Source organism: Neoarius graeffei, chromosome 1, assembly GCF_027579695.1.
Source record: "Neoarius graeffei isolate fNeoGra1 chromosome 1, fNeoGra1.pri, whole genome shotgun sequence".
Lineage (NCBI taxonomy): Eukaryota > Metazoa > Chordata > Actinopteri > Siluriformes > Ariidae > Neoarius > Neoarius graeffei.
Window position 1 is genome coordinate 110,003,801 of NC_083569.1, and position 21,764 is coordinate 110,025,564.

The 21,764-nt window shown below is 44.1% G+C and overlaps 1 protein-coding gene across 2 annotated transcripts in view; it reads left to right on the plus strand.

Moving 5' to 3' along the window:
- Positions 1-11,103, plus strand: part of LOC132881781 (zinc finger protein ZFP2-like) — a 36,671-nt gene extending 25,568 nt beyond the window's left edge. For both annotated transcript variants that reach the window (XM_060914663.1, XM_060914672.1), the window contains exon 5: positions 8,301-11,103. In XM_060914663.1, the coding sequence (XP_060770646.1) occupies positions 8,301-9,365 (1,065 nt within the window). In that variant the 3' untranslated portion in view covers positions 9,366-11,103. The remainder of the gene's footprint in view (positions 1-8,300) is intronic.
- The last annotated feature ends 10,661 nt before the right edge of the window (positions 11,104-21,764 follow it).

Here is a 21,764-nt window from a genome sequence, read left to right on the forward strand (position 1 = left end):
ACCTCATTCATTCTGAATGTGAATAAGACGGAAGAAATGGTGTTCGACTGTTGAGGAGTGGGTGACCACAGGCCCATGGTCATCCACAATTAAGCCATTGCCCAGGTGCAGTCATACAAATATCTGGGTGTCTTTATTGACAACGCACTCACCTGGAGCACACACCTCAACAGCCTCTGTTGCAGACTACAGCAACGGTTGCATTTTCTTCGTCGTCTGAGAATTCATGGTGTTGATCAAAGATTTATGTTGATTTTTTTTTTTATAAGGCAGTCTTAGAAAGTGTGATCAGGTATAGTATCACAACTTGGTTTGGTAACCTCTCTGTGCAGCTAAAGAACAAACTGCTTCGGCTAATTCATGCTGCTGGAAAAATTATTGGTGTGAAAGAGCACTTCTCCATTCAGAGTATTTATGAACAGGCCACTCTGCAACAAGCAAATAAGATTATCTGCGATCCATCACACATGGCGAGGATGAGCTGCTACCATCTGGTAGAAGGTTTAGAGTTCCTCACTGCAGACTGAACAGATTTTAAAAACTCGTTTGTTCCTGTGTCAATTAAGCTGGTAAACAAGGTCAGATAAGACCAGAGCACAGAGGACTTGTGGTTGTTTGTTTTGCACAGGTTAGTATTTTTACTTATTGGAATTTTAGCATTTTATTACACTTATTAGGTGTTTATTTATTCATTCTCATTTATTTATTCTTTTTAATTCACAATGTTTCTTGCACTTTTAGGCACCTTGTATAATATGGATGCGCATATCTATTGTATGTTTGTTATAGTGTTGTATTGTATGTTCTGTGTTGTGGCTGCAGCATGGGCGAATGGCCCAGAACAAATTTCTCACTTTGTGAGACAATCAAGTTAATCTTGAATCTTGATGGCGTCCAAATCGTCTACAGAATGGATGGAAACCTCTTTCACCTAAGTAGACTAAAGGCAGAGACTAGGATATCTACCACCTCTGTGATTGAGCTCCAGTATGCAGACGACAATGTTGTGTGCGCCGCCTTTGCAGATGACCTCCAAACCATCTTAAGTGTGTTTACAAAGGCCTATGAGAGTCTTGGCCTGAAGCTGAACATTAAGAAGACCAAAATGCTGTTTCAGCTGCTGCCAAAGGTAGCCACGGAGGAGCCACAACTTTGTAATCGGTGATGCAATCTTGGAAAATGTCACCCATTTTCCCCTACCTCGGAAGTCATCTATCAAAAACTGCTGACATTCATGTGGAAGTATAGCACCGGCTAAGCTGTGCCGATGCAGCTTTCGGGCGGCTCAAGAAACGAGTTTTTGAAGAAAAGGACCTTAATCCTGAAACCAAGGTACATGTCTACAAAGTGGTTGTTATCCCGACCCTGCTGTATGCAAGTGAGACCTGGACAACTTACAGGCGTCATCTGAAAAGCTTGGAAAAGTACAATCAGCGTTGTCTTCATTAGATCTTGGATATCAGCTGGCAAGACAAGCAGACAGACATTAGTGTCTTGGAAGAGGCCAACAGTACAAGCATCAAAACCATGATTGTCCGCAACCAGTTGCCCTGAAGAGGGCACATCCTACGGATGCCTGATCATCGCCTACCAAAGCAACTTCTGTTTTCCCAACTTTTGAGAAGATCAGCGGCCACGGGGTGGCCAACGCAAGCATTTCAAAAACAATCTCAAGTTCAACCTAAAGAAATGTGGCATTGACAACTGGGAGGGGCTAGCCAAAGAACGCCCTGTTTGGAGGCGTTTGGTGGCTGAAGGCACGAAGACCTATGAAGAAAGCCTATGCCGAGATGCATCCAGGAGGAGGGAGAGGAGGAAAGGGCAACAAGCAACTAACAGCAACTCTCTTCCCCCGGAGCCCACTACCCAGTGTTGTCATTGCCACTGCGTATGCAAGTCCAGGATTGGCCTCATCAGCCATCTGCGAGTACAGAAATAAGAGAACAGTCTTGCTCGTTAGTGATAGCCGATGGTAGTGGTCTTGAAGCACTTTGGAATGATGGTGTTGCTCAGGGAGATGTTGAAGATGTCAGTGAGAACATCTGCCAGCTGGTCTGCACATCCTCTGAGCACTTGACCAGGGATGTCACCTGGTCCAGCAGCTTTCTGTGGGTTGACTGAGGACTTTTCACATAGGCTGTGTTCAGACACAGCACCTGGTCGTTGGGAGAAGGGAGGGTCTTCCTCGTTGCCATGCCGTTCTGCACCTCAAATCGTGAATAGAAGCTGTACAGCCTATCTGGAAGGGAGGCATCATTGTCACAGGTCAGTGGTGGTGTTCTGTAGTTTGTGATGATCTGGATGCCTTGCCACATGCACGGTGTGTCACCGTTGTCCTGAAAGTAGCTGTGGATTCTCTGGGCGTGTGCATGCTTTGCTGCTCTCATGGCCGGAGACAGTTTGGCTCTCGCTACTCTTAGGGCTGTCCTGTCACCTGCTCTGAAGGCAGCATTTCGGGTCCTCAGTTGTGTGCTCACACCTCTACAATAATCCACAGCTTCTGGTTGGGGCAAGTGGTGATGGTCTTAGAGACGGTAACATCATCGATGCACTTGTTGATGCATCTGGTCACTGATGCTGTGTATTCTTCTAAGTTGGTGCAGTCGCCATTGGTTACAGCCTCCCTGAACATGTCCCAGTCAGTTCTCTCAAAACGGTCGTGGAGAGCAGAGATGGCTTCTTCTGGCCAGGTTTTAACCTGCCTTAGAACCGGTTTGGAGCATCTGGCGAGCGGTCTGTATGCTGGAATTGGCATAACAGCGATTTGTATTTTGAGTAGCCAAGACGGGGGCAAGGTTCTGCCTGGTACGTGCCGGCAATGTTCATGTAAACCAGATCCAGTGCATTTGCCCCTCTCATTGCAAAGTCCACATAGTGATGGAATTTAAGGAGCACTGACCCAGAGATTCGCATGGTTGAAATCTTCGGTGACAAACAGTCCGTCTGTGTGTGCATTCTGCAGTTTAATAGTACTGATACAGTATACAGAGCACTTCCTGAGCATTAGTGCTGGGGGAATGGAAACTCCGATTATGAATGCAGATGTGAATTCCTGTGGTAAATATGATGGTCTACATCTAACAGTCTCAAACTTCACTTGTGATGAGCACTGAATTCCTACACTCTTCTGTGTGTGTGTGTGTGTGTACACACACACACACACAAGCCACCTCCATGAGTCTTGCCGCACAGAGCTGCATTTCTGTTGGCTCGGAATGAAGCTAGTCCATCCAGCTGAATGGCGATGTCTGGAACTCAGTCACTGGGCCACGTCTCTGTGAAAAAAAGGACGCAGCAGTCTCTAGACTCATGCTGGGTAGTCTGATGGAGTTGGATATAGTCCAGTTTATTTTCCAGGGAGCAGACGTTGGAGAGTAGAATGGATGGGACAGCCAGCCAGCTAGGGTTAGTCGTTAGCCTAGCACAGACACTCCCACGCTTGCTGCGTTTTTGCCTCCTTGCACACTGCATCCGATGGCTTCTTCCCAGGTCACCGGCCTTGGGCGAGGCTGATAACTTGAGGCCTGTTCCTTGCAGCAGACTGAGGTTGTGTAGCTTCTCCAGCAGATCGTTTTTTTCCTGCATGATTTCTGTACCGAAGGAGTGCCTGGTGATTGATGCACACAAACACCAGTTCATCTGATGTCTGTGCGCTGTACAAGGTTAGGCAAAGGAACAAAATGATACAAGAAAGCGTTATTTTGGATTCGGAAAGGCTGCTGCATGCTACTGCTGTGCCGCCATCTTTACCCTTCTGTGAAAGACAGAAGTGCAACAGTTTAAGAATAACGGCCCTCAATGACCCCTCCTAGAACTGCCACCTTACTGTGGTGGAGGGGTTTGTGTGCTTGAATGATCCTAGGAGCTATGTTGTCGGGGGCATTATGCCCCTGTCAGGGTCTCCCAAGGCAGATGGGTCTTAGGTGACAGGCCAGACCAAGAGCAGTTCACCAAAACCCTTATGGAGAACCAATCAAGGACCATGACGTCTCCCGGTATGGCGCAGCCGGGGCCCCACCCTGAAGCCTGGCCCAGGGTTGGGGCTCGTATGTGAGCGCTTGGTGGCCGGGCCTTTGCCCATGGGGCCCGGCAGGGCTCAGCCCGAAGAGGTGACATGGGCCTGACCTCCTGTTGGTTCACCACCCACAGAGGTAGCTGTAGGGGGCTGGTGCAGTGTGGATTGGGCGGCAGTCGAAGGCAGAGGCCTCAACAACCTGATCCCCGGACACAGCGGCTAGCTGTTGGGACATGGAATGTCACTTCGCTGGGGGGGAAAGAGCCTGAGCTTGTGCAGGAGGTTGAGAGGTACCGGCTAGAGATAGTCAGGCTCACCTCCATGCACAGCTTGGGCTCTGGAACCCAGCTCCTCGAGAGGGGCTGGACTCTCCACTTCTCTGGAGTCGCCCATGGTGAGCAGCGGTGGGCTGGTGTGGGCTTGCTTGTAGCTCAGCCGCCATGTGTTGGAGTTTACCCCAGTGAACGAGAGGGTCGCCTCTCTGCGCCTTCGGATTGGGGAGAGGGCTCTTGCTGTTTGTGCCTACGGGCCAAATAGCAGTATAGAGTATCCGGCCTTCTTGGAGTCCCTGGGAGAGGTACCGAGAGGTGCTCAGACTGGGGACTCCATTGTGCTACTGGGGGACTTCATTGCTCACGTGGGCAACGACAGTGACACCTGGAGGTTGGGAGGAACGGCCTCCCCGATCTGAACCCGAGTAGTGTTTTGTTATTGGACTTCTGTGCTAGTCACGGTTTGTCCATAACGAACACCATGTTCGAGCATAGGGGTGTCCATAAGTGCACATGGCACCAGGGCACCTTAGGTTGGAGGTCGATGATCAACTTTGTCGTTTCATCTGATCTCTGGCCCCATGTCTTGGACACTCAGGTGAAGAGAGGGGCTGAGCTGTCAACTGATCACCACCTGGTGGTGAGTTGGATCCGCTGGCGGAAGAGGAAGCTGGACAGACCTGGCAGGCCCAAACGTATGGTGAGGGTCTGCTGGGAACGTCTGGCCGAGCACTCTGGCGGAGGGGTCTTTAACTCCCACCTCCGGGAGAGCTTTTCCCAGCTTCCGAGGGAGGCGGGGGACATTGAGTCTGAGTGGACCATGTTCTCTCCGTCCATTGTGGACTCAGCTGTTTGGAGCTGTGGCCGCAAGGTCTCCGGTGCCTGTCGTGGCGGCAATCCCCGAACCCGGTGGTGGACACCAGAAGTAAGGGATGCCGTCAAGCTGAAGGAGTCCTATCGGGCCATGTTGACCTCTGGGACTCCTGAGGCAACTGACTGGTATCAGCAGGCCAGGCGTGCCGCAGCTTGGGCAGTTGCAGAGGCAAAAACTCGGAACTGGGAGGAGTTCGGGGAGGCCATGGAGAAGGACTATCGGTCGGCCTCGAAGAAATTCTGGCAAACCGTCTGGTGCCTCAGGAGGGGGAAGCAGTACTTTGCCAACACTGTTTACAGTGCGGGTGGGGAGCTGTTGACCTCGACTGGGGACATTGTCAGGCGGTGGAAGGAATACTTTGAGGATCTCCTCAATCCCACAATCACGTCTTCCATTGAGGAGACTGAGGCTGATGATTCAGAGGTGGACTCGTCCATTACTCAAGCTGAAGTCACTGAGGTGGTTTGCAAGCTCCTCGGTGGCAAGGCACGGGGGGTGGATGAGATCCGCCCTCAGTTTCTCAAGTCTCTGGATGTTGTGGGGCTGTCTTGGCAGACATGCCTCTGCAACATCGCATGGCGGTTGGGGACAGTGCCTCTGGAGTGGCAGACTGGGGTGGTGGTCCCTCTTTTTAAGAAAGGGGACTGGAGAGTGTGCTCCAATTATAGGGGAATCACACTTCTCAGCCTCCCAGGGAAGGTTTACTCCAGGGTACTGGAGAGGAGAATTTGACCAATAGTCGAACCTCGGATCCAGGAGGAACAATGTGGTTTTCGTCCTGGTCGCGGAACACTGGACCAGCTCTATACCCTTCATAGGGTGCTCAAGGGTTCATGGGAGTTTGCCCAACCAGTCCACATGCACTTTGTGGATCTGGAGAAGGCATTTGACCATGTCCCTCATGGTATTCTATAGGGGGAGTATGGGGTTCGGGGCTCTTTGCTAAGGGCTGTCCGGTCCCTGTATGAACGGAGCAGGAGTCTGGTTCGCATTGCAGGCAGTAAGTCAGACCTGTTCCCAGTACATGTTGGACTCTGGCAGGGCTGCCCTTTTTCACCGGTTCTGTTCATAATTTTTATGGACAGAATTTCTAGGCGCAGCCAGGGGCCGGAAGGAATCCTGTTTGGGAACCACAGGATTTCATCTCTGCTTTTTGCGGATGATGATGTCCTGTTGGCTTCTTCAAACCAGGACCTTCAGCATGCACTGGGGCGGTTTACAGTTGAGTGTGAAGCGGCTGGGATGAGAATCAGCACCTCCAAGTCCGCGGCCATGGTTCTCGACCGGAAAAGGGTGGCTTGCCCCCTCCAGGTTGGTGGAGAAGTCCTTCCTCAAGTGGAGGAGTTTAAGTATCTCGGGATCTTATTCACAAATGAGGGAAGGATGGAGCGTGACCTCAACAGGCGGATCAGTGCAGTCTCCGCAGTGATGTGGTCGCTTTACCGGTCCGTCGTGGTGAAGGAGCTGAGCCAAAAGGCGAAGCTCTCAATTTACCAGTCGATCTACGTTCTGACTCTCACCTATGGTCATGAGCTTTGGGTAATGACCGAAAGAACAAGATTGCGGATACAAGCGGCTGAAATGAGTTTCCTTCGCAGGGTGGCTGGGCGCTCCCTTAGAGATATGGTGAGAAGCACAGTCACTCGGGAGGAGCTCGGAGTAGAGCCGCTGCTCCTCCACATCGAGAGGAATCAGCTGAGGTGGCTCGGGCATCTTTTTCGGATGCCTCCTGGACACTTCCCTGGGAAGGTGTTCCAGGCATGCCCCCCCCCAGGAGGAGGCCCCAGGGAAGACCCAGGACGCGCTGGAGGGACTATGTCTCTCGGCTGGCCTGGGAACACCTCTGTGTTATTCCCGAGGAGCTGGCTGAGGTGTCTGGGGAAAGGGAAGTTTGGGCTTCCATGCTCAGACTCCTGCCTCCGCGACCCGACCCCGTATAAAGCGGAAGAAGACGAGACGAGGCCCTCAATGTAAAATTGCAAAGAATCTGGGGATTATCTACGGTACATATCATTCAAAGATTCTGGGATTCTGGGGAAATCTCTGTATGCAAGAGATAAGCCTGAAAACTGACATTGGATGCCTGTGATCTTCAGGCCCTCACTGCATTAAAAGCAGACACGTGTCTGTAGTGGAAATTATTGTATGGGCTCAGGAACACTTCAGAAAACCATTGTCTGTGAAAACGGTTCATTACTGCATCCGCAAATGCAAGTTAAAACCAGATATAAACAATATCCAGAAACACCGCCACCTTCTCTGGGCCTGAGCCCTTTTATGATGGACTGAGGCAAAGTGGAAAATTGTCCTGTGATCTGATGAATCAAAAGTAGAAAATCTTTTTCGAAATCATGGACACCACGTCCTCCAGGCTACAGAGGAGAGGGACCATCTGGCTTATCAGTGCACTGTTTAAAAGTCAGCATCTGTGATAGTATGAGGGTGCATTAGTGCACATGATCTGGGTAGCTTGTACATCTGGGAAGGCATCATTAATGCTGAATGATATAAACATTTCATAGCAATATGCTACCATCCAGACAATCTTTTTCAGGGAAGGCATTCTTTCAACAAGACCATGCCAAGCCATTTTCTGTACGTATTAAAACTGCATGGCTCCGTAGTAAAAAAAGTCTGGGTGCTAAACTGGCCTGCCTGCAGTCCAGACCTATCTCCCATTTAAAATAGTTGGCACATTATGAAGCGCAGAATATAACAAAGGAGATCCTAAACTATCGAGTAACTGACATTTGTATATCGGGCAAGAATTGGGACATCATTTTCTCTTTCAAAGCTACAGCAGTTGGTCTCCTCCTCAGTTCCCCAACATTTACAGAGTGTTCTTAAAAGTATAGTGATGCCACACAGTGGTAAACATGCCCCATCCTAACTTTTTTTTAAATGTGTTGCTGACTGCAAATTCAAGATGAGCACGCATTTTTCAGAACACAATAAAATTTATCAGTTTCAACACTTAATGTGGTGTTTCTGTACTGTTTTCAATGAAATATAGGGTTTTCATGATTTTGCAAATTCACATTATTTCCAGTTTACACAGTGTCCCAATTTTTTTGGAATTGGGGTTGTAATTTTCACATTATCCTAAGTGTCCTAAACAAAGACTTTCTGTGTCCTGCAGATTGTGGTTCAGATTGTGTCATCAGAGAACGAGTGCCGTGAGCAGTTGTTTATCGAAAAGGATGGGTCCTGTTTATCTAGTGATGATGAAGCAAGCCTGCAGGAAAAGAAAAAGAAAAGAAAGAGGAAGTCTGATAGTTCAGATGAATGGGAGCCATGTTTAGATGAAGAGGCCACAGACTCTGATGTGTCCATGGATGAAGACCTGTTCACAGCTTTAAAGGAGGATGGTCAGGGTAAACTTGTGATGTGGTGTACACAGTGTGCGACTGAGGCCTCGCTCTCCTGTTCTGTCCTTCGTCACAAAAAAGTGTTCTGCTGTGCTCAGTGCAGTATAGGTGACAGTGTTCAAACACATAATTGTGAAACCCTACCTGTTCAGTTTGATGATGATGCCAGTTTTCAGATGCATGTTGAAAAGGAGCACGGAGCCAAACCTTTCAATATGCTGTGTCAAGATTGCGGCGAGTTTGTTAGAGCAGATCCTGAATCCAGAGATTTCAAAGAACATGAATGTGAACACAAGTCTAAATTAATCATCTGTTCAGACTGCGGGAAAAGGTTCCTTACTGAAGTTGGCTTAAAGGCACACTACAGTCAGCTCCATTCAGATTATGATCATCCGTGTAAATACTGTCTGAAGGTCTTCAAAACCAAGTCTGCAAAACTGGAACATGAGCAGACTCATCCTAAAGAAAATCAGCCATACAGCTGTCCAGATTGTCCGCAGAAGTTTAGCAAGATTCACAAACGCAATAAACATGTCAAGTCCCACCGAGGTCCACATAAATATGTGTGTGGTGTCTGTAAGAAAGGCTTTAAGGACATCATCAAGTTAAAACGTCATAAGCTCGTCCACTCTGGAGAAAAGCCTTTCAAATGCCAAGTGTGTGACCGTTCCTTTAACCAAATGGAAAACCTCACTTCCCACATGCGTGTCCACACTGGAGAGAAACCTTTCTTGTGTGAGCAATGCGGAGAGTCATTCAGTCACAACGTCAGCCTGAAGAACCACAAGCAACGACACCATGACTCGAGTTTGACTCAGGGGAAAGAAGTGCTATAGTGTGGAGAATAAGGTGGCTTATTACTGTGATGGGGGTTCCATAGTCAAGCTTTGATTGCCTTAATATAGGTACACACATTGGATCAGGTGGCAGTGGGGCAACAATGCAGTGTTTTTCACTTAACTTTTAACTTCTCTGTGACTTTGGTGCAGGCTCTAAACAGGAACAATATCTCTCCAGTAAAATCCCAAAGACACTGAAGATCAGTCTGACTTTTCTCAACTGCAGACCATGATATATTTTGAAGATTTCTTGTTACAGATCTTCACGTTGTTTTCTTTTCCCTGTACTAACTTAATAGTTTTCTAATCCTATGTGCACACCAAACACAGCGAGACATCAGCGTTACTGGAAGCTGCTTACTTTGTATGAGAGCTAGCGTTTCTGGGTGGCGAGAAGCAGCATGATTGTTGGCGGTGTGACTTGGGCAGTGGGGGCATCAGAATAAAGTTGAAATCTAGGCAACTTTATGGGAGTAAACTATGACGCATTTTGGCAGCAACCAATCGGAATTTGGAAGTGTTCCGCTCTAAAAAAAAAAAATACTTCAGAGCATAGTTGTGTAAATTTTGGTTCTGTTCAAAGACTTCCCAAGTACCAATAGAGGAGAAATGAATAACTGTGATGGTTTTCCCCATTATTTATGATATGTCCCTGTTTGTGTCCAGGGACATTAAAAAAAATTCTGCATGCTGAAATTCTACTTGGCTTCAAGATCCAAGGGAGCTTTATTGTCAGTACCTCCATGTACAAGTATGCCGTGCATTGAAATCCCGTTTCCTTCAGATTACCTATGGGGCATTTATAGAGAAAATAGAATATTACAAAAGATAAATATCTATAGCTATATATAAGTAGACATCTAGCTGTCTAAATATAGAGCTATCTAAGTCCAATTAACAACATAAATGACAATACAAAGAGAGGTGCAAAATGACATTGTGCATTTGTTTGCAAACGGACAAGGAACTGTCAGTTCTTTGGGGGTAACAGTGAGTTGAGGACTCTGACTGCCTGGGGGAAGAAGCTGTTGTATTGTCTGGCAGTGATGGTTTGGATGCTGTGGTACCTTCTGCCAGATAACAGTGCATATGATGGGTGGGACTCGTCTTGCACTATGCTGTTGGCACCGCAGATGATGTGGTTCTTATAGAGTTGGGAGATGGGTGGGAGAGAGACCCCAATGATCCTCTCTGCTGTTCTCACTATCTGCTGCAGGGACTTTTGTTCAGCAGCATTGCAGTTCCTAAACCAGACGGTGAGCTAACAGCAGAAAACACTCTCTCAGGGATATTAATTTTCCGCGGAATTCCGTGGATTTTATCAACCCAGGGGTCATTTTTGTGAATCGTTTAAATCCGAGGAGAAAATATTTAGGGGGGGGTTAGGTATGTGTTGACCCGGTCAACCATCGGGAACAAGGCTCTGTTTACATCGGCAGTTCAGAACGTACACTGTATTTGATTGGCCGTTGAGAGAGAAATATCGCGATTTGACCAATGGTAAACGAGCATAGATAGGAAAGGCCAAAATGTCACATGTAAGCTTCGTTCTGATTGGTTCTTCGCATTTCGCTTTCTTACTCATTCAACATGGCGCTCCACGAGGCCGGAGATTGAGGATGTAACAGCGAATAAGAGCTTCAAAATGGTGAAAATTATCACAAAAGAAAACGAATCGCTTATTCAGATTAATAGGAATGATATCCTATGTCGTTCCCTCGACTTATTAAAATATTCCCACAATATCCTTGTTTTCCTTGATCTCGTTGCCTACACACACGTACACACAGGCTGTAGCTCACCATGGTAGCTCCGGAAATACTAGACGCTATTTCATTATATTTTAATATTGGACTCAGATACACAGAAATCCTCGATGCACTTGCATCCCAACATGGCTTTATTACAAGTCTGAGACACCTCAAGAGAGTTTAGGTCAGAAAAACTACGACGGCGAAGCCCATTCTCTCTCAGAACTCTCTTGAGGTGTCTCAGACTTGTAATAAAGCCATGTTGGGATGCAAGTGCATCGAGGATTTCTGTGTATCCGAGTCCAATATTAAAATATAATGAAATAGCGTCTAGTATTTCCAGAGCTACCATGGTGAGCTACAGCCTGTGTGTACGTGTGTGTAGGCAACGAGATCAACGAAAACAAGGATATTGTGGGAATATTTTAATAAGTCAAGGGAACGACATACGCCTTGGATATAAACCGAGGGAACGCGTTTTAAGACGTTCCCTCACTTTTTAATAACCCGTGCGCACGCCTTTATAACTCGAGCGCACGCCTTAATGAAAGCGAGGGAACGATTTGTAACTCGTCCCCTCACTTTTAACTACCCGAGCGCACGCCTTAACGCAGAGCGTGAACACGGGTTATAACTCGTGCGTGCACATTAATATCTCGTGCACACGCCTTATAAGTCGTTCCCACGCTTAATTTTTTTTATTCACCATGTCCCGTTCCCACGCTTTATTTTTTTTATTCACCATGTCCCCTCTACGGCTCCGTAAGATTAGCTGCTAAAAGGAAAAAAAAAACATCTCTGCAATGAAGCATTCCTAGAAAAAGAACAAGTACTTTGTAAATATGTTGAAAACTTAGAGTAGTGTTGCTAGTTATATGTGATTGTGACTTTTGGAGCTGAGAGAACTGTTCAACAGGGAAATTGTGTTTCTGTTGAGACAAGTTCACTGCAAAAGAGGTAACTGCATTCTTTAATAAAGTAACTGAAACATTTACAGGATTGTCAAATATTCTGTCTGTGTTTAATTTATATTCATCATTCCTTTCATTCTAGCATGAAGTTAAAAATTCTTTTTAGCTGAGCATTATTGAGACTATTTTTGTTTATTAGTGTCCAAAACTCAAGCTTCTTTGGACTGAAAATATTATTCAACTGCGCAATCTGAGACCATTTCTAGTGGTCTAAAATGTATAAAACTCATTAGCTTCCGGGGGCCTTCGGCCCCCTGGACCCCCGACCAGGCTCCGCCCTGGACCTGGCTGGGTGCCAATGGCCCCCAGACCCCCGATTAAATTTTCAGCTGAAAATACAATTTCTCATTCTCATCCCTGCTCTCTCAATGGTCCCTCAGTAGAAGGATGGGAGGAGGGAAGCCGCCCTTCTTCAGCTTTCCCAGAAAGTGTAGATGCTGGTATTCAGGGTCCAGAAAAGTTTGTTTTCCATGTGCACTCCCAGGAACTTCAGACTGCTGCCTGTTTCAATAGTAGAGCCGTTGATGTGCAGTGGGGAGCGAGCAGCAGGATCCTTTCTGAAGTCACCAACCACCTCTTTAGCCTTGACATTGAGTCAGGTTGTTGTCCTGACACCATTCCACCAGGTGTTTGATCTCTGCTTTGTATGCAGACTTATCGCTGTTACTTATGAGACCCACTACTGTTGTCATCTACAAGTTTAAAGATGTAATTTGAGCTGTGCTGGGCAGCAGAGTAAACAGCAGTGGGCTGAGCATACAGCCCTGGGGGACGCCTGTGCTCAGTCTGGGGATCCCGGAGGTGTTGTCCTGTAGGGAGCAACTGTGGCCTGTCAGTCAGGAAGTCCAGGATCCAATTACAAAGAGAGGTGTTCATGCCCAACAGGTCCAATTTCTGTACCAGCTTATGTGGAACAATGGTGTGTTGAATGCTGAACTGAAGTTTTATTTTATTTATTTGTCCTTTATTTTAGTCAATAGTCAATAAACAGCAACTTTTAATTAGTTTATACCGTAAGTTTAGTTTCTTACCAAGCATGTATCATAATTGTTAATTATTTCAATCCATCAACTGAGGGTTTTTTTTTATTTATTTATTTATTTATTTTTTAATCTTCACGTTTAAAACATTTTGCCGTGAGCTTGTACCTTGTTTGTGGTCAGTTGGCACAGTGATACTGGTTGACATGACTGTCTCCATTGCATCCCATCTAAATAAAATTTGCAGGACGAAGCGTTCTACCTGACCATGTACCCGCTTATTTTGTCTACGTCACAGAGCATCCATGAACTTGGAGTACCGGCGTCATTGGTAGCGCAGCCAGAGCAAATTTCAACACGTGCTGTGTTTGGTGTGAACATGCCATTAGACTCTGGCCTTTATACTGTGTACCAGTAGGGCAGAATGTTTATTCATGAACATTACTGCAGTGATTTTGTGAAGCATGCACTGAAATAAATCAAACAGTAGGCACAGTTGCTTTGCTTCAGTTTCTTTACCTGACTCCAGGGTTGTGACTCCACATGGGCTCACTTGATTTACAAATCAAGTGAGAGAAATTCTGATGTTAAATTTAAAACGCCTCTCTCATATTCAACGTCGCTTTACGATTACAAAAACAAATGGTGGGGGTGGGGGGAGTCCTCAAAGTGGTCAGGATTAGAGGTGGACAAAGTATCCAACTTCATTATTTAAGTCAACGTACGGATCCCAACTGGTCAGATGTTACTCCGATACAAGTGAAAGTTAAGTACATTTTCTGTCAACGCATTGTTGTATTGTTGCCATAATGTTTACAAAACCTAATGTCTCTGAAGCAACCTACTGGATTCACAAAATGAACACATGCTGTGCCATCATGGTGGCTTAATGTTAAGCTAGCTAGTCAGTGAAGCTGTACCTGACATGCGAGCAAACTTTTTTTTTTCCAAACTTGAAATCCTATTGGGTAGCTAAGGTTACTAGAAAAAGGTTTCTAAAATGTATTTGGCAAGGTTATGCTAAACATTTCTGAAAGGACTTCAAATAAGTTAACATTATTCATGTTAGTGTAACTCCATTTTTACATGCTAACCAATAGTGTCCAAGTTAACTAGCTATGTGTTAACGTTAGCCGTGGACAAGGCTATGGCAACTTGGTAAGCAAGTTCATAGAAAGTAATTTGACTACCCAGACTGCATAGCTATTGCAATGTTATCACTAGCTTTAAAAGCACAGCCAACTTTGTTGCAAGCTTTCTTTTGGAATAAAACATTTTACATACCTCAATATGCTTCTGCAGGTCAGACGGCAAGTTTTTGTAGGCCGTGATGTGGTTCGTTTTAAGCAAACAAAGCAAACACCACAATGTCCTTTTTGTACTTTTGCAGAAAAGTCTTGGTAGGGTAAAAGCGATGGATCCTTTTAAGAGACACTTGTTTAACTTTGTTAGTAATCAAATATTTAGAGGGTAAACACCATTTTTTTCTTCTGTTCCAGGTCTGAGGTAAAGTGATTCCACTAAGGAACAGCACTCGGAATAGAGACATTATCTCTTTGAAACAGCGTGTAGATCGAGTCAAGTTTATTTGTATCGCGCTTTTAATAATAAAACATTCACTGCAAAAACTAGCCATCCTAATATAAGGAAAAACACAATAAATTTGAGTACATTTAGACTATAATGAAGTGAAATAATCTGCCAGTGCAGTAAGATAATTACACTTGGTAAGACATCTTAGAATAAGTTGGTTGCAATCTAGAACTAGGTTTAATAATCTCAAAATTGGTGTCTTGTTTTCTTCTAATAAGAAATGCTAGATCGTTTAAACTATTTTCAAGATATTTTCACTTGCTAAGATATCATTTTTTGCAGTGTTGTCGCAAAGCAGCTTTATGGACTTTGAATGACTTAAAATATGAGCTAATTTTATCCCTAATCTATCCCCAATGACCAAGCCTGTGGCGAACTTGGCAAGGAAAAACTCCCTCAGATGACATGAGGAAGAAACCTCGAGAGGAACCAGACTCAAAAGGGAACCCTTCCTCGTGTAGGTACACAGCGCCACAGTCTCTTTAAGAACTACACCTCCCATCACGTCCTCCATGAATGCATAAGTAATGGAACACGTTTCCGCTCTTCCTCTTTCCGTCCCGGACTTCAAGCTGTCTGGACACAAGGAGGCTGAGCAAAACCCAAGAACAGACGTCTTTCCTTTTCTTTTCCTCAAGAACCAGAGTTTCGCGCTTTTCTTTCACTTTTGGCCACGGTAGATCCTAGAATCGTGTGATTTTAAACTCAGCTTGAGTTACAGCCGGTTTTGTTTATTCATTAAAAGTACGTACTAAACTGCAGCTCAAAGCAGTTAATTTATAATTAGGAGCGACCAGATCCTTCTAATTAAACTGTGCACATTGTCTGATCAGAGAACTTCTTTTCTTTTCATCACGAGCGACTACGCGTCGGACCAAGAAATTCTCTGCGCCTCACGTGCTCCACAACGGTGAAACTCCAAAAATCTCGAACATCTCATAATCTCGTGTAGAGACGAGATAGTGAAGTAAGACTTGGCATTTGGGCAGATATAAAACTAGTCTTAGGAATTTGCTTTTATGAAGCAGTGTGAATTTAAACTCAGGAACTATTTGTGTGCACACTGATTTTGTGTTCCATAATTGTTCTATGTTCTCTCAATTGTGTAATAGATAGGCTTTGCATGCTCTCTCTCTTTATTCCTTACTAACATCCTTAATTTCATTCTTACACATCTTGACCGCATCAAGATTTCAGTGGATCTAGTACTGTTATAAGCTAGTGAAATTAGCCTAATTCTTTTGTCCCATTAGCCTCCAGGGTTAAGTGTATTGTCTCAAGGGAACATGTGGCGGTCCTCCCCCACACTCACATACCTTTTTGTTTTAACTCCACGAGGTAGGGTCCTTGGGCCTTAGCTAGCCACATACGGCTAATTATTCTGTCTTGTTAGCAAGCGAGGCTAACCTTCTGCTTAAGCCACAAGGCCTACACCACGTGGATACACACACAAGCACACATTAGCAACACATGCTAATTCTTTGTTTTACTTAGCAACACGTGGTCAACTCCACCACGTGGCCACAGGCCTTACAAACACACCTTAGCTAGCTTTCCTTTGTCTTAGCTCGCAACACAAGGCTAATCTAGGCCTCCCCCACGTGGACACACACAAACATATCTTAGCTTGCCCCACAAGGCTAATCTTTGTCTCCACACGTAGTGACCCCACACACACACACTACATGTTTCATGTTTAATTTCTTTTTAACACACACAAACGCGCGCACACACACACACACGCTCATCAAGTATATATCATGTTTGTATATAATTTCAATTGCTATTATTAATTTTTCTTTATAATAAATTCCATTATTATTGAAACTGTGTGTCTTTATTTGTTGTGCTTAATATTCTCTGAAGTCATCCAGTCTCAAAAGAATTCTAAAGGTGCATTATGTAATATGGTAAGTGATCATAATAATTTGGAATATACCATAATTTAGCTGCTTGGTAATTTATTAAGCACCAAAATTAATGGAACGATTCAATGGTATGATTCAATGAGACTGATTTAATGAGATTGATCACTTAAAACCAACTGCACCTACACTCATTTGGGCAACAACATGACTATAACATTAACAGTCCTAACAAAGTCAGCTTCATTGATGCTATAAACCCCCCACCGATGGAAACCCGAGCGCAAAACCATTCAGGACAACCGCAGTCCCCAGCCACAGAAGCACCACTGCAAGAGTCCAGAGCATCCTCCAGGTGCGATCCCCAACTGTCCACATAAGGCCATCCTCCACAGGAGCGATGCGATGAGACTCCAACCAGACACAGGGCACCGGGATGGATCAGGCAGGTCCGAGGAGCAGAAGAGGTCAGCATCTCGATCCCTGGACCGACATGTAACTCAGAGGGACAGATTTTGGGGGGGGGGAGAAAAAAACGCAGATTGTTAGGTATGCCTAATGTCACCTGAATAAGTAGGAACAGTATACATATTGCACTGAGTACAAGCAGGAACTCCGGCAACTAACTATGACAGCATAACTAAAAGGGGAGAACCAGAAGGTAACACAGGCATGAGGGAGCCCCGGGACATAAAGCAGCAGCCACTACACCATCAACAAACTCGAGTGAGCAAGCAAGGGGGGGACTGACAGCATCCATACATCCCAGTTTCCCAAAACACTCGATGTCTGAGGACCCTCCAGATCTACACCTTTACCTCATTAACACCATTAACAAAAGGCTTAACTAAACAGATATGGTTTCAGCCTAGACTTAGGGTGTTTTCACACCTGGTCCCCTTTAAAGGAACCAGACTCAGTCCTCTTTAAGTGGACCAAAAAGTGGACCAACAGAAAAAGAACTCAGTTCTTTTTGTGTTCACACTGAATTTATTACAAAGAGGACTGGGTTCTCTTTCTGGTCCAGTTAAGCTTTGATGGGGCCTCAGTCCTCTTTCTGTTCACACCAGGTCCTCTAGAGCCCTCAGACCCCCAGTGCACAGAATTCTGGGTAATTTTCTCTTGAATCAAAATGTCTGCTGCCATGCTTGCCCTGCTGTATTCTTTGATCAAAATAGTGCGGATTAAGGAAAAGAAATTTATTGTATTATATGTATTTATATATATATTTATATCTATAAATATATTAATATTTTATATATATATATATAAATAAATATATAATATTTATATATATATGTGTTTATATTTATATATATATATAAATATACATATAAATATAAACACACACACACATATATATAAATAATATAGTTATATTATTGTGGCCGACTCATCAGTCAGTAAGTTCAGAGAACTGTAAAGCAGCTGTGGTAAGTTGCAAAAGGAAGTTGAGTTCCCTGCTACAGTCACGTGACCAACTACGGCAAACGAAGAAGGTTAAACTACAATGAAAAAGACGAAGTGAACCCGGTGCGCTTTTTGTTCACAACACGCAGATTAGGTGAACCGTACCGTTGATTTTTAGCAAACCGTACTGAGACCACCTCCTGAGGTGGTCTCAGTTCGGTTCGCTTTAAAGGGGTCTGGGTACGGTTGGAGTGTTCACATATGCGCAAAAAATGCTGAGTCATCGATCTGAGTTCGGTTAGATGGCTGAAAGGGACCAAGTGTGAAAACACCCTTAAACACTGAGACTGTGTCTGATTCCCGAACACTACTTGGAAGGCTGTTCCATAACTCTGGAACAGTTATCGCAGTGGTTGTTATTCTTATTAGAAGAAAAATAGATCTGGCCAATCTCAGTAACAGTAGGATTTAAAGGTAATAAAGAAGGTTCAAGTAAGGAGTTCTTAAGAAGCAAGACAGCACCAGAAGGAATAGCATCAAAGACCATAGTGTATTCAGGGATGAGAGTTTTCCGCTTTTAGGCGGAGTTCCGCTTTTTCTGAGTAAAAATCGACTTTTTTATATTATGCCAAATCTGTTGAGAATTTTTTTTTTCATTTATTGAGAGGGGTTGGGGTATGTTCCTTCATGATACTCAAGCGTAATTCATTCCTACGACGATGTTACATGTTTACATTTTCGCCATCTTTAATCTCGCCAAGTCTCGTGGTAGAATACGTGTTATCTACAATGTAATTGGCCAAAACATTGATGGCGAGAGCATGATTGGCAATTATAACAGTTCTTACAAAAGTACCCACATCCGTTCTATTTTATCGAAACTTGCAACTTGCACATGTTTATCGTCGCTGCTCTTCAAAAATACATTTCTCTTTCGTATCGGCTTTTTTTTTTTAAGATATTTTTTTGGGCTTTTTGCACCTTTATTGGATAGGACAGTGTAGAGACAGGAAATGAGCGGGAGAGAGAGACGGGAAGGGATCGGGAAATGGCCTCGGGCCGGAATCGAACCCGGGTCGCCCGCATTCATGGTATGGCGCCTTAACCACCTGAGCCACGACGCCCCCTCGTATCGGCTTTTTTACTCAAAATGCCGAATACAATTGACAAGCGAGACGAAGCGAAGGTACGTGAAATCAATGCTGGAGTGTGTGAGAGAGAACAAAAGAGAGCCAGATTAGACCACGTAAAAACACAGGAGCAGCTTGCCAATGAAAGAAAAAGGAAAAAAGAGAGGACTGACAAGCTTTTGTCTTTGGCCAAAAAGCTGAAGAAGTCATCGAAATGATCAAATGAAAATGAGAAGTGACTGTGAACTATAAATAATTGTATAAAGTGTACATAGACATTATCCCATAAACTTAGCATTCCTTTGATTTAATACATTGAACATGTATATGATAGTAAATCTGAATTAATGCTGACAGTTTTGAAAACTTAAATATTTCAAAAGACTTTTTGAAGAAATCATATGCAACTAATGAGGACATGGGGAGAAAAGGTCAGTCACCCTGATGATAATTTGATAATTAATAGAACTTAAGTTTAATGTGAATTTAGTTTGTCATTTTTGTTGATCATGAATTATAACCATACCCTTGAATGTAGAATGTGATTTTATTTTGAATTCAAACAATACTCCTATTGATTTGAAACATATTTTCATGTAAATATATAAAAAGATATTTTTTATCTACTAAAGCACAGATTGCAGGAAAAGTGGCTTGTAAGGCCTTATTTTTCAAAATTTTATTTTAAATTTCAACAATACTATTGATTTGATACACATTTTCATGTAAATATATAAAAAAAGACAACGTATATATTTTTTTTAATCTACTACAGCTCAGATTGCAGGAAAAGTGGTTTGTAAGGCCTTATTTTTCAAAATTTTCCTGGGGGGGTATCCGTCCCAGACACACCCAACCTCCGTTAGCTTTGGGCGCCTTTGGCGCCCTCGCATACCTTTATCTTGTTTTCTGCTTTTTTGATGACCACCCACTCTCACCCCTGTTAAACAGTCAGAAATCGGAGCGAAAAACGACCGGGTGAAGACAACGGTGCCTAAACATCACTTCCGGGTGTGAGGCACGGTGACCAGGGGAATCCCAACCTTATTAATAAAAACTGGGGGTTGCCCTCTTCTGATTGGTTAGTTGGACAGGAAGTATATAATTATAGCAAATCAAAACCCAGCATTTAGCGTCACATTACCCGCCAACATAAAGCCTAGATCCAAGGCCATCAAATCATTGAGTGACCTAGGCTACGCGTGATATATGTGTACTATGCGTACTACATTATCAAAAGATGAGCACATTTTTTTGCTGGCCAACCTCGTTTTAGTAGGAGCAATTTGATTGGTCCACCAGTGAATACAGCCAATCAAATGCACTGTTAGAAGGGGCTGAGTCACACGATACAACATGTCCTCCTTGCAGAGGTGGTTAAATTCAGAAGTAAACCCCCCTCCTGCAACAATTAGGAGGAAATCTGAGGAGGAGAGGAAGCAAAAAAAGAAGGAATGTGAAGAGACAAGAGAGAGAAGCTTTAAGGATGCTTGGGTGCAAGAATTTCCCTGGTTACTGCATGACAAGATGAGTGGAATGTTCTGCAAAGTGCTACAGTTTTCCAAAAAACAAAATGACAGATTATGTGAATGCAAGCTTTCTCATCTCATTATCTCTAGCCGCTTTATCCTGTTCTACAGGGTCGCAGGCAAGCTGGAGCCTATCCCAGCTGACTACAGGCGAAAGGCGGGGTACACCCTGGACAAGTCATCACAGGGCTGACACACAGACAACCATTCACACTCACACCTACGGTCAATTTAGAGTCACCAGTTAACCTAACCTGCATGTCTTTGGACTGTGGGGGAAACCGGAGCACCCGGAGGAAACCCACGCGGACACGGAGAGAACATGCAAACTCTGCACAGAAAGGCCCTTGCTGGCCATGGGGCTCGAACCCGGCCCTTCTTTCTGTGAGGCGACAGCGCTAACCACTACACCACCATGCCACCCATGCTAGCTTTCATGTGGAAAAAATTTCTTTCAACCCAAATGATTACTAATTATGTAATTGGTGATGAATTTTATTTACTGCTAGAGTGTACTGAGCTGAAGAGCTCAGAATCTGGTTCTTCAACAATTTTACAATATACCATCATAAGAAGCAGGCTTTGATTTCCTTCAGATTATTTTACTCTAACAGGAAATGAAATTCACCACCAATTACAGATTAATTTTCAATGGGTAACAAAAGTTTCTGCTTGTGGTCACATTAATTGATGATCTTGTTAAGAACCTGGTTCTAATATCCTTCAGATGATTACACTGTACCAGGAAATGAAATTCATCACCAAATCAGATTCATTCTTCAAAAGGTTACAAAATGTTATTGTGGTCACATTAATTTAATAATAGCTGGTGAAGAACCTTATGATATCTTTCATATGATTACACTCTAACAGGAAGTGAAATTCATCACCAATTACAGATCCATAACTTAATAGCTTACAAAGTTTTATTGTGCTCAGAAATTTTATTGTGTACACATTAATTTAATAATACCTGGGTAAGAACCTAGTTCTGGTATTGTTCGGATGATTACACTTTGGAAATGAAATTCATCACCAATGGGTTGGATTCCATAATAAAAATTATCAAAACATATTGTATGTTTTTAATTTAATATCTCTATCATAATTAGTATTATTTAGACGGTTCTTGCCGGAGTTGACCAAATGGGTTGGCTTGTCATAGGA